Source organism: Sebastes fasciatus, chromosome 21, assembly GCF_043250625.1.
Source record: "Sebastes fasciatus isolate fSebFas1 chromosome 21, fSebFas1.pri, whole genome shotgun sequence".
Lineage (NCBI taxonomy): Eukaryota > Metazoa > Chordata > Actinopteri > Perciformes > Sebastidae > Sebastes > Sebastes fasciatus.
In genome coordinates, this window is record NC_133815.1 from 23,600,515 (window position 1) to 23,614,651 (window position 14,137).

At 42.6% G+C, this 14,137-nt stretch overlaps 1 protein-coding gene across 1 annotated transcript; it reads left to right on the forward strand.

Moving 5' to 3' along the window:
* The first annotated feature begins 7,861 nt into the window (after positions 1-7,861).
* fzd8a (frizzled class receptor 8a) lies at positions 7,862-10,639 on the forward strand. The gene has a single exon (XM_074621852.1). It carries the CDS (start codon positions 8,247-8,249, stop codon positions 10,014-10,016), a length of 1,770 nt encoding a protein of 589 aa, XP_074477953.1. The 5' UTR covers positions 7,862-8,246; the 3' UTR covers positions 10,017-10,639.
* The last annotated feature ends 3,498 nt before the right edge of the window (positions 10,640-14,137 follow it).

Consider the following 14,137-nt stretch of genomic DNA (forward strand, 5'->3'; position numbering starts at 1 on the left):
ATTGGCAACTTTGTCAAACTCTAAGGAGGCTTCTGCTCCACTGTTCAGGAAACTGAACATTCTTTCAGTTTATGACATAAATATTCATCAGATATGTGTGTTTATATATATAAATATATGTTCTTGCCTTCTTCTTTACCATCATCGTTTAGCAACTTCTTTAAATCTAATTCTCAAATTCATTCACATAATACTAGACAGGTTAATCATCTTCACCTGCCTTTTTACAAAACAAAACATGGCCAGTACTCACTCAGATATCGTGGTGTACAAATATGGAACACCAAAATACATGTCATCAAGAGCTTGTTATCCTTAGAACATTTTAAAAGGAAATTATCATCACATTTAATTAATGATGTCTAATTATCTTTTGATATGTTTAGATATATTTTATTTTATTTTGTACTGTTTTTTGTATTTATTTCATTGTTTTTATTGGATTGTTTTCCACTGTTTGGTTAGGTTTTCTGCACATTTTGTGTACTTCTTGTTGCTGTTTAACTTTTGTTGTATTTTTTAAATTATGTTAATTTAGATCTTTCTTCCTTTTTTGTTATTGTTTTTTTTTTTCTCCGGGAGGTTCTTTGTATAAGCCTGTTGGCTTCTTGACCTCTCCTGACACATTTCTTGTTTGTTTTTTTCATTGACTGGATTTTGTGCAGTTTTATATATGTGCAATGTGGGTTACTTTAGTTTAATTCTGGATAACCTTACAGCGATTAAACAGTAATATTATCAATCCAATGTTATAAATGCAATCAATACAGAATTTTTCAGACAATCTCAATTCTATCCCTGTCCTGTTTTCACTATTGATGTTCTGCTCACAACCACCCTGGGTTCTGAAAAATAAAGGCTGGAAGAAAGAATGCAAAGAGTCCAAAAATCTCCAAAAATAGGCAACAGCATCTCTCTCAGAGGATTGAGAGCCAACATTCGCTGAACCCCCATCTCATTCTGTGCCAGCTGTTTCAAGCCAGAGGAGAAGGGCTCCTCAAGGCAGCGAGGCTTCGGGGTCGAGAGAGTTGTGTTGTCTTCACATGGAAAAACTCAATCTTCAGTCGGAGCGACGCAGTGTCCCCAGGCGACTGCTTACTTCTCTAAAGTCTTGGGTTTTATATATTTTTGACTATTCTTGTATGGACATCATCCGTTAGATGGTGATTTAACGGATCATCATCTAACGGCTGCAGATGATCATGCCATCTGTAGCTCCTTCTGGTCGGCCTCATGCTTACTCACCAGTAGGCATGAGGCCTACCGGAAGGAGCTACAGATGGCATGATCATCTTTGCACAAACAATTGCTGCGTTGATAAAAAAGCCCATTCTTCTTAAGGTCTATGTTTTAGGTCATACCAGGTGAACCTCGTTGAACCCATGTTTTGCTGATTTGTTAATCAAACCGTCTTTTGTAATTCAGATCCTTCCCATTTCCTCGGCCATCCGCATCCGCTCGGCCTCCTCTGTACTTTCATTTCCCTATACATTCAATACGTACACTCTTTCATAAGGTCAGAGTGATTATTAGGCATTATAATTGTTCTTAGTTAGCCATTATAATCAGTTAATTCTTATCCTTGATTATTTCTTCATAAAAATCATTAATAGTTCAACTTTATCAAACTTGGTTCTACACATTCAATTTGTTATCGTGATACAATCACAGGATACAGAACAGGATACAGAACAGCCATGTTTTCAGCTTTGGGACAATGCATTTTTCAGATGATCCAATGGGTTTTTTAATGGTTTATCAATGCCTAGTTCATACTACAAGACTTTAGCCCTGGTTTCCCACTCGCCGACAGTTTTTGGAGCTCCCCGACAAAAGCCTTATTTCAGAGGCAAAGTGACACTGGCTCGGCGCTCCAAAATCAGCGCCAACTGTTCAAAGACGTGATCCGTGAGGCTCACAGATGTATCGCAGACATATTCCAGATATCTAGCATGCTAAATATCTGGACCTGTCGGGGAGTCTGTTGGGTAGCTACAGCCAATGAGAGTGTGAAACACGGGCTGAGGGGAAACCTGGCGGAGGGGTTGCTTGGCTGTAATAATGGGAACTCTACTGTATGTGTTGCATTTGTAACACGGACCAAAGTTGCACATACAATGTTGGATTGTTGCATTAATAAACACAACACATAACAAAGTGGCTGATCTATCAGGGGGAAATAGTAAAAGACGTGTGGAAACTATTCTGTGAAGATGTGTGCCAACGACAACGTCAACAAGCATGACTACGCCTGTGTCACTTCTTGCGTGTGATTTCGTGACAAAAGGTAGTTTGGACACTTGACGGACTCTTTGGGGATTCCTCCCAGAGAAAGATGTTGACCCCCTGTCACCGGTCAGTCATGTAGTGTGAAAACCACTTTAAGATAGCAAGTTGTGTCGTGTGAACAGTACAGCGATCTGACCACTTTGAAAGTTGTATAGTGTCAACTTTGCTTTAGCTAAAGAAGAAGGGGAATCGTCTGTACACTTAATCCTTCAGTTTTTTTGTTTCTTCAAAATCGCCAAAATTTGGAGTTGCCAAAATGTTGTCAATCTATTAGTAAACGCTCATGAGTTTCTCGCTTTCTAATAAGCGATCTAGTCTGCAGTTATGATAACATGTCATGCAGTTGTACATGTTAATACTGTACATGGAGTGGTCAAACAGTCCAATCACTCACAGGAATGAACAACCTGGCAACCCAAATGTTAATATTAATGGCTTAAAAACAGTAAAACCGTACTAAATTTAGTTTGGCTTTCACAACACTAAAGTTTTATATTTTTAAAAAGCAACAACAACATGTCTCATCTCTTTTGTCTCCTTGAGTATGAAGCATCACAGACTGGTAGGGTGTGTAAACATGAGTGCAATGTGTGCAGGTTGCTGATGCCGAGTCCAATGACCTCTGGGTAGTGAAGTGAATTTAACTCTTGCTGTCATTAAAGCTGCCTTGTGCTGCTGCTTCAAGACTTGATTGTCTCACTCGGGTTTATAGTTCTTTCTCTACATGCAAACACACACACACGAGTCCTCCCTGGCCTCACGGAGAGGGACGGTGGCTGTAAGGAAGGATTTACAGGGGCCGCCTGTCCTCCCAGCAGTAGGCTGATTGGAGGGGCTGGCTGTATTTGTTAAGGTAATGGGCCCTAGGTGAGCTAATTCACAGGGTACACGCTCCACGCTCTGTCACCTCAGGAGTACCACACGGTGGAGAAGGAGGTTGCTGGCGGGGGCTGGGGATATAGAGGGGGGGGAAGGTTTCCAGCTCTCCCCAAAATCCCCTCAGCCTTACTCCGTCTCCTCCAGCTCCACCTGAAAGTGATTACCAGGCCAGCCGTGAGCAAACAAGCCCCATATGGAGTGTCTATAGTGGGGCTGAGGCTGGAGCCCGGGGAGCCCTCCTCCACCTCTTTGGAGAGAAGAGGCCTGAGCAAACACAGCTAATGAAGTCTTAACAAGCAGCCCCGGGTTAGCGCGAGCCCGCTAAATGCCACCGAGGCTCTTGGAATTGTGTCCAGCAGATTGGCTAAATCTCCTTGAAGCTTTCCTTTACAAGATAAAGTTGCATTAGCATATCTCCGTCTCGCCATCTCTGAGGTAAGTCCAGGATCTGGCACGCAGTCACACTTGATGGGGCTTCCTTTTTCTTTAGCTGGGAGCACTCGATTCTGACGGACAGAATGGGGCTTTAAATTGAACACATTGACTTGGGGATCTGGATGTGATTCTGGATTTTATTCATTGGTCACAGAGTGTTTCTGTAAGGCTTTTGGTTCTGGGGAGATATTTTCTCACAGCTCTGCGTTGCAAACAGGAGATGAGTGGATTTCCTCAGAGTAAATCATTATCTCTGCACAGACTCGACGGCCTCTCTTGCCCTCGTCTTACCCTCCCTTCATCACTCTCCCACACCGTGACCACCACCTTACCCTCACTCCCTACTTATTACGCGTCCTCTTTCAGGGTTTATTATTAAGAAAATGTCACGCCATCCATCGTGTGCACAAACATACACTCCGTCAACTCTGTGGCAGTGGCTAGCCGAACTCTTGTTTCTCTAATCAAAAGCAAACAGCCATTAACAGAGCTCCTTCCTTGTTATCTCACGCCGGCGAGTCACTTAATCAATCTGGGTTTCTCCTGATGCTCTGCGGGGTTAGTTCATTCGTTCTCTGGGTCGAGGCTGTAAAAAAAAATAGGGCTGCCTCACATGATAAAGAACCTGGCTCCACTCCAAACACAATATCACTAAAGTTAAAACTCCAAACTCCAGCACACAATGTTGCATTATGCTTGGATGGGAAACTGGAAGGAAGATGCTTTTTATAACACTCTGCTCGCACTGTAAAGATCACACACTGGCCTCCTAGCACCCAAACTATGTGTGTGTGCGTGCAAAGGGTGAGCACGGCAGAGGACAGAATGCCTATTCAAAAAAACACATCTCTCTTGTTGCTGAAATGAATATCGAGTTTCGAGCAGATGTGCCGATCACATGGTCAGCGTCTCGTGCCTCGCTTTAGCAGAAGCTGCGTGATTTTGCGTCCTTGAACAGTCCGTGAGAATGACAATGCTGATTCTCACGACAATAAGATATCAATTATACATCCTTTGTGAGTTTATTGGGTGTTTTTAGGTCTGTAAAAACAACTGTAAGTTCACCCTCTAAATAATGAGCATTATTATTATTATTATTATTATGTGCAATATTTCAAGCAGTCCAATAGGTGTAAGTTCTGCTCATGTATGAAAGCACTTTAGTACTTGTGGAACATGTGTTAGAGGGACATTAGATACATATTCAGTGATGGAAGAAGTATTCAGATCATTATACCCCTGCGACAACGTAGTCAGGGGTATATAGCGCTCAGCATGTCCGTCCATCCGTCCACGTGTCACACTTTTGTTTCCAGCGTAGAACTCAAAAACTACTTCACTTAGGAACTTCAAATTTGGTATGATGGTTGACAGTGTGGTCTAGTTGTGCCTTTTGGGGGTTAGAAGTCCAGGGTGCCCACATTTTTGGCCCAAAACTGTTTTTTTTCGACTTCAATTTCGTTTCCGGAGCAGAACTCGGGAACGAAATTGAAACGAAAGAAACAAAAGTTCAACACACTTTTGTCTGAATAAACAGTAGTATGTGTCTTTTCGGACGCACTGAGCAGTAATTTACGTCGTCACTTTCTGAGAGCCTCCTTGCCGGTTGGAGACGTGTAACCATGGCAACCGTTGCCAACCTCAAACAACGGTTTGTGAGAATCAAAGTCTGAATTAATTTTAAAATATATATTACGCCTAGCAAAGTGAAATCTTACACTTACAGTTAAACTGAGCTGTCCGTTATTGCTGTTATGAACGTTGTCATCACTACGGCATTGCATTGTGGGACATTTATGCCGCTGTAGTGTCCAGTGTTCCATACTGTAATATTTCACCGGAAATCGTATGCAATTCACGTACTATTTGTTTCATACTTTTAGGACGTACTAAAATTTCTCAGTTTTGGCGTACTAAATAGCATGTTAGTGTGTAACACATTTAGAATGTTTACGTTTAGACCTACATATTCACAAAAGATCACAAAATTACAGAAATCCTGACAGCTTGCTTCAAAGGCACAGTTTCTGAACACGGACTTTGTGTATCTCTCCATGGACTTAGCGTTTTTATATAACACAAGACATGAAAACCTCACTTTTTACAATATGGGACCTTTAAAGTTTCAAAAGTAAAAGTGCTCGTTATGCATTATATTCTCATATATTATTACATTTTTTTACTGATTCATTGATATGGAAGAAGTATTTTAATTGTGTAGCTGGTGGAGGTAAATTTAAGTTTAACTACCTGGAACTTTGGGCACTTTAATGTGTAGCAATGCATCATTTTTTTGTGACATTTAATCTGTAGCTGTTGGATAAAGTTAGAGGAGAAAACAGCACAATATGTACTTCTGAAATATAGTGGAAGTATAAAGTACCAGAAATTTGAAAAGTAAAGTACCTCACAATTGCACTTAAGTAGTACTTGAGTAAATGTACTTATTTATTTTCTGCCACTGCAAAAGTATACACACATCCATAACTTATATACGATCATTTGATCATCACATAAGATCAGTACAAGAGATAAGAATGCCATCAAGTGGAAGACACCGTCTTTATCCGGAGACGTTATAGGACAATATGAGACATGAGAAACTACAATAAGATGACTGTCTGTAATAAGTGGTGAGATCCCCAGACACCCAGTGTAAGCATGTTAACAGTGATATGAGCCAGTGTGCCTCTGTCTCCCAGAGTGCTGCGCTGCGCTGCTCTTCGCCTCGCGCAATTACGCCTCCCGCGGAGCTCTATGCGAGCGTTAAACGAAACATTAGCACCTCATTTAAAAAATAAAACAGCTTTTCACAAGGACAGACAGCTCCCTGGGTAGTCTTATCATGCGCAAATTAGCCAATTTACCAAACCCTTCTCTCTCTCACACACACACACACACACACAGAGTAACAACAATGGAAACATGCAGGCAGAGCGAGGATGTGTGTCTATAGCTCCAGATGATTGAGTGTTAAAGGAAGTTACAAGAAAAGTTCAGTCACCGAGCACGATTATGAAAATAGTAGGTTATTATTCCCAAACAGCGCGTCTGGAGCACTTCTTTATAATTACTTTATATTAGTATGATTATAATGTTTAAAATGATAGTTCTGCTATTTGAAATTTAGGTTTGGGGGGGAATTCATTACAGGGCTATTATAGATGATTTTAGACCAGCTCATGGCTCTGGGCTTGACATATTTCCATAAACACATCGCCTATAATAATAATCTGGGCTTTTTACGCACAAAAATGCGTAAAAGTACTTATTCTGTCTGCAACATCCCGGTGCCACAGACACTGGCACACTGGCAGAACTAGTTATACTAATAATAATAATAATAATAATACATTTATTTATATAGCACTTCTCAAAACAGATGTTACAAAGTGCTTCACAAGACAATAAAAGCAGATAAATAACGTAAAAGATATGGTAACTGTTAAAACAGAACATCACAGAACATATCAATAATAATAGAAGTGGTTTAAAATGATAGGACAAGTTGATAAAACAAATATACAGTGTATATACTGTATATACATAAATGTGTATAAATGTAAACATGCGTCCAGAAACGGATGTATACATACATATATTTATACCCAGTCTTCTACTTATAGGAATGCTATCCTAAAAAAAAATTGTTTTCAAAAGTTTTTTTAAAAAGTGGATACAGAGATAGATGATCGTATCTCTATAGATTCAAGATTCAAGATGTTTATTGTCACGCAGGTTATACAGGTACAAACGTGTGAAATTGCTGGGAAGCTCCATTAAAATAATAAGTTATATTACATTTACATTACAATTATAAAAGGAAATACTTTGTACAAGGACATATTAAGAACATATACAAGCATATTAAGAACATATACATTAAGAACATTTACAGTATAAGATATATTTTTATGTGAGAAGGTGTATGAATTATGAATTTAAAAGCCGGATGGCCTGGGGGAAAAAAATATATAGGAAGTGCAGTCCAGAGTTTGGGAGCCCTGACAGCAAAAGCCTGATCGCCTCTTGTCAGAAAATTGCACCTGCGAACAACAAGAAGTATAGCTGATCAGATGATCTCAGACTAGTGTGATCATACACACTTTAACAAAATATCTGGAGGTGAAAACAAATTGATTGACAGCCTTGAAAGCCCCGCCTTTGTCGCTCTGTGATTGGAGGAGCCGCTCTAGTGGGCGTATCCAGCCAACCCTCTGGTATATAGTGGCACCGCTTCGTCTCGTAAGCCGTTGATTTGTATGGGAACCAGGACTAAGGTGGGACGAGCCGACTGAATGTAGCCTGCTGTGTGTGTTTTGAAGAAAGAAACCCACATTTTATCCGTTTTTTACAGCGATCGGACAGCAGCTACTTGGTGTTTTTTTTTTTTTTTTATTCTAAGGATACTGAGGAGCGCTCTCCAGGAGAAGGTGGATTCTCCTCTCAGCCATCTTGACTGCTGCTCGAAGGCTGCTTTCCTCTCCTCCTCCTCCTCCTCCTCTTCAGCTGAAAGTAAACACGGATTGCACATTTTGCTTGCAACTCCGTGCAAGATCCAGAGAGAGAAGCGAGATGGGCGCGCTGCTGATCGACATCTAACCGGACCGAGAGAGAGAGGATCTGTCGCCACAAGAGGTCTGATGGACATGGACCTGTTCGGGATCTACCTGCTCCTCTCACTCGCCCTCCTCCTGCCCAGATCCAGCTGCACCACCGCCAAGGAGATCACCTGCCAGGAGATCGCCGTGCCTCTGTGCAAAGGCATCGGCTACAACTACACCTACATGCCCAACCAGTTCAACCACGACACGCAGGACGAAGCCGGACTGGAGGTGCACCAGTTCTGGCCCTTAGTCGAGATCCAGTGTTCCCCGGACCTCAAGTTCTTCCTGTGCAGCATGTACACCCCGATCTGCCTGGAGGACTACAAGAAACCCTTACCTCCGTGCCGGAGCGTGTGTGAGAGAGCCCGGGCCGGTTGCGCGCCTCTCATGCGGCAGTACGGCTTCCCGTGGCCGGATCGGATGAAGTGCGACCTGCTGCCGGTGCAGGGCAACCCGGAGACCTTATGCATGGACTACAACAGAACAGACTCCACTACGGTGTCGCCAATCCTCTCCAAACCCACCAACCACCCCTCCTCTAAGGGTTACAACCCGCCGCCGAGAAAGAAGCCCGTCGCGCCGCCTGGGAGACACCATCCGCCCGCTGGAGGAGCAGCTCCTCCTCCGTGTGAGCCGGGCTGCCGGTGTCTGGAGCCGATGGTGCCGCTGAACACGGACCGACACCCGCTCTACAACCGGGTGAAAACAGGTCAGATCCTGAACTGCGCCATGCCGTGCCACAACCCGTACTTTACGCACGACGAGAGAGCGTTCACCGCGTTTTGGATCGGCCTCTGGTCCGTGTTGTGCTTCGTGTCCACTTTCGCCACCGTGGCCACTTTCCTCATCGACATGGAGAGATTCAAGTACCCGGAGAGACCCATCATCTTCCTCTCAGCCTGCTACATGTTTGTGTCAGTGGGATACATTGTTAGATTAATCGCTGGACACGAGAAAGTGGCGTGTAACCGGGAGTTTGACGTGGAGCACATCCACTACGAGACCACCGGTCCTGCGCTGTGCACCGTGGTGTTCCTCCTCGTCTACTTCTTCGGCATGGCCAGCTCCATCTGGTGGGTGATTCTGTCGCTCACCTGGTTCCTCGCAGCCGGGATGAAGTGGGGTAACGAGGCGATCGCCGGTTACTCGCAGTACTTCCACCTGGCCGCCTGGCTCGTCCCCAGCATCAAGTCCATCGCGGTGCTGGCTCTCAGCTCCGTGGATGGAGACTCCGTGGCTGGGATCTGCTATGTGGGCAACCAGAACCTGGACAACCTGCGAGGCTTCGTCCTGGCTCCTTTAGTAATCTATTTATTCATCGGGACTATGTTCCTCCTGGCCGGATTCGTGTCTTTATTCAGAATCCGGAGCGTCATCAAGCAAGGTGGCACCAAAACGGACAAACTGGAGAAGCTGATGATCCGGATCGGAGTCTTCACGGTGCTCTACACGGTACCGGCCACGGTTATAGTGGCATGTTACTTCTACGAGCAGCACAACAGGCAGAGCTGGGAGATCACGCACAACTGCTCCAGCTGTTTGCTGGAGAGAGACCGCAGGAGTCCGGACTATGCGGTGTTTATGTTGAAGTACTTTATGTGCCTTCTGGTGGGCATCACGTCGGGAGTTTGGATCTGGTCTGGGAAGACTTTGGACTCGTGGAGGACTTTTTGCACCAGGTGCTGCTGGGGGAGCAAAGGCACCAGTGGATCCATGTACAGTGATGTGAGCACCGGACTGACGTGGAGGTCTGGCACGGCCAGCTCCGTGTCTTGTCCCAAGCAGATGCCATTGTCCCAGGTTTGAATGAGACAAAAAAGAAAGAAAAAGCAGCTTAAATGAGGACTGCTAATTGTTTGGGAGATAACCCATCAACTCCCTTGTCTTAAGCAATTTGCATAGTAATGAACTGCTGCTGAGGTGTTCCTCCTCTTCCTCAAACATCCACACACCTCTGTGAGTGAAACAATGTATCTGGCATTCACACAGGTTAATTCCTCCCTGTTTATATGTATTAGAGGTACAGATTGAGGCTTTTTAAGCAGCCCTGGGCATTACTTGTTGTAGGCAGAGAGACAGGTTTTGTTCCTAACTAGCTTCATACAAAGAGGTTTTTTATTATTGCCATTTTATTATCTACACAGTGCCAGACAACATTGTACACAATTCAATCACATCAAAGATGGTTTAAATTAAGCCTTAATAGTGCCCATTTTTTTACGGGTTCATTTTTGTTATTTCAAATGTATTTATATAAAAAGTATGAAAAAAACAACTTGTACATTTGTGTATAAAAAGATTTCTTTATAAGCTTATATTGTAAATTTGTACAAAGTGTAGATGTCTCTTTTTGTGAGAAAAAAAGAAGCAAAACCTTTATTTTGACAATAAAACATTTGATAAATCTTCAAAACTTCCTGTGTTTAAACTTTTCCCAGCATGCAAAAGGAAGGAAGTGTTTTTTGTGAGAGCCAGCCTGTGCAGCAGGCATATTTTGTGGTTCCTCCAGTGGTCACCCTGTGTTCGAGAACGGCAGCGAGCAATAGCAGCTTTTTTGGAGAGAAGGAAGCCCTTTTAACCATCAGAGACCGGTAATTAGAGGCAGGGGTTGAGTTGGAGCATCTCCATAATTGTTGAAGTCCTCTTCACATGCCTGCCGAAGCCCGCTTTCTTAATTTAGCAAAAGAGGGAGTGGGTGAATGGGTGGTGGGGGTATAAATGCAGGGAACGGGGCCCTTTTCATCTGCAGAAACTTTGATCTTTCTTTTTTAACAGCCTTAGAATAAAGGTGGTGTGTATTAGGAGTGTCTGTCTGATGTGCCAAGGTTCCCCCTAAATGTCCCCATTTGGACTCTTTGATGGACGTCCTACAATTGAAAGAGCATTTTGGAACCCAACCCCCTCTTCTCCTTTCTGGGTTTGTCAGAGCTGAAACCTGCCAGAGCCCCTGCGTCTTGTGTTTGGATTTTTTTTCACGAGAGCCTGAATTGAAACATCTTCTTCCCTCGGCTCAAGCTGTGTCAGCGAGTGCAGGGGCCTTGACATGAATGATATTGAAATAGCAATGAAAGCCCCACAGGTGGTCTGTTCACATGATCTCACATCTTAGGGCCCCCTAATCGAGGCGTTTTTCTGCTACAAATGTATCTGGTTTGGTCCCAATTAACCCGATGTGCTGGCATAAGATGATACACTGTAACCCAGCGTAGAAATGCCTTTGATTTTGCTGGTCAATGGTGACAGTGGGCTTTGTAGTGACTGCTTTATTCCTTCACACTCATACTGGAGATGTGAACCCCCAAAAAAGCTTCTTTTCACTGTAGTGCAGACATGCATCTGTTGGGGAGTGTATATAAATCTTGCATCAGTGCTGTCAGCGGAGACAGCAGGCAGTAAAGATGGAAGTCATAACAAAGATTTCTGAAGATCAAAAGAGCGGCTTCTTTATTGCGTTTTGCTTTCACGTTAGTTAGTGAAGTTATAGCTCCCAAGTTAGTAAAGTTAACTCAAGTTTGGGAGTTTAAATCTTCATAAAACATATGTAAACATTGCAGCTCTCTCTGTTTGGTGAAGATCTAGCACACAAGTTCATGTCGCTGAATCATTTGCGGTTATATTTCCATCAAATAAGTCACGGTTGCTTTCACTGTCCAAGCTTGTTTTTTCTGGTGTTTACCTCAAAAACCTCAGTGAGTGTGCAGCTCCAGCTCTCACTGGCCAGCCTCTCTGCAGGGACGTTAATGTGCAGCCCCACCAAGTGGTAGAAGCAGAGCTGCACACCTCCAACACACCTCACTTTCTGGAGAATGATGTCATTTTGCTCTTAATCTCAGAGAGGTTAATGTTTGGAACTTATTCTTAATTGTTAGTGTTTAGTCTCGGTCTCAGCTCCCAAATTATGCAAGCAGAGGCAGCAGCTACACACTTTCTATAGATGGCTGGCTGCCATGTTGGATTTTAACCTCATAAAACACAGCAACTGCCGGCACGAATGAGGTCAGAGGTCAACAGTCTGCTCACAAACAAGACATTGAGTTCTGAAATCACCAATTATCCCCCCAAACAAAATTTTTCAGTTTTTTAAAGCCCCAAAACTACAAGAATTCTGCCTGTATCATGATAAATTGAAGTTCCAGTACTCATATAACATGGAAAAGTGCATGACATGATGGATTCCGCCTGAAAACAATCAAAAGTCACTTGTTGGTGCGATTCTTCCTAATAGTCAGAATATTTTAATGATTAATTGTTTCAGCTATTATGTCAAGCAAAAATGGTGAAAAAAATTACATATTCCCTGGTTTCAGCGTCTCAGATGTGAGCACTTGTTTGTTTTATTGTAGTAAACAGAATATTTTGGGGGGTTTTAGAATTTTGGTCGGACAAAACCAGACATTTGAAAACGCCGAAGTTTGGGAAGTTGTGACACACATTGTTTCACTATTTTTTATCAATTAGTCGTGAACTTTTAAATTAATCGCTAACTATTTTGATAATCGATTAATCGGGTTGAGTGATTTTTAAGAAAAAAAAGTCTAAATCCTCTGATTCCAGCTTCTTAAATGTGATTATTTTTTGGTTTCTTTACTCCTCTATGACAGTAAACTGAATATCTTTGAGTCGTGGACAAAACAAGACATCTGAGGACGTCATTGGGCTTTGGGAAACACTGATATGATCACTGATCTGATCACTGATTTCTGACATTTTTAAACCAAACAACTAATGGATTGATCAAGAAAATAATCAGCAGATTAATCAACAATGAAAATTATCATTAGTTGCAGCCCTGCTATTTTTGACATTTCATAGACAAAACAATTAATCTGATAAATAACCAGAAGATTAAAAACAGAATCAATTAAACTTGTATTTGATTCACATAAGATAAATAATTATAGGGCTTCCAGAGATGAGTAGAACTTCAAATCACAAATCTACGAATAATATCCCAAATTACAGTAAGGGGAATATATTATCTAAACTGCTGGCTGATTCAGTGCTTTTTGAGTAGACATACCTATAGTCATTATTTCCCACATAAACCTCACTAAAAGTTACTATTAGCTTCCTGACAAAGAGCTGCTCAAAGCGTCCTACATTTAATGACAATTTTATGACACATAATTCAAAGTTTAGGACCACTCCTAAAACAATTTATGAGACATTTTAAAATGGTCATTCCCTGCTAAACGCATCACCCTGACCCATCCCCAACTACCTGACTCCACAAACCACCTGTCCAGCCACTTAGAGCAGCATGTCCTGGCGGGTCGTTATGCACACATTGTAATTAACAGGTAACGGCCCGTTTCCTCCACAGAGGTCACCGACCCAACTCGGTGCACTTTGCAGGAGAAAATCTGAGAGTGCCATTAAGAGAGCCTTTACACAGACGGGGCCGGGCTCTCACAATGGCCGGGTATTAACTGGTAATAGTCTAGGTCAACTCGGACTTTATGGACTCGCCACTTATCAGATCTTGTCAGGGCTTGTTGTTGACTGCTGACTGATGCAGAGGTGTAACCGTGGTAAAGAAATCTGGTGACAAATAAATCCATCAACCGGGAGAAGATCTCCCACCCGGCTGATTGAATTGTCTTCTCTTGTCTGTATACAGATGTTAAAGCCTCATTTGTGGGGTCAGGAGGAACGCTCTGACATGGATGCCCATCAAATATTAATGGCGGCGTTTGATGGGAGGCAGACACAGAGGGGAGGATGATAGGCAGGTCATGCCTTTTAATATTGATCCTTATGATACATCTGGGAGAAGGTTTCTATCTCTTAATGCAGCTGTGGACAGCATCCTGCTATCTGCATTTTTCTATTAAAGATTACGACAGACATTTATTACTTACTATTTTTAATGTGGGTGACAACATAATTTACAAAAACATGATTTAATAATGATATTAAGAATAAAA

Excerpts from the sequence above, each read along its gene's own strand:
- fzd8a (XM_074621852.1), top strand. The coding sequence starts at position 8,247 with ATGGACATGGACCTGTTCGGGATCTACCTGCTCCTCTCACTCGCCCTC.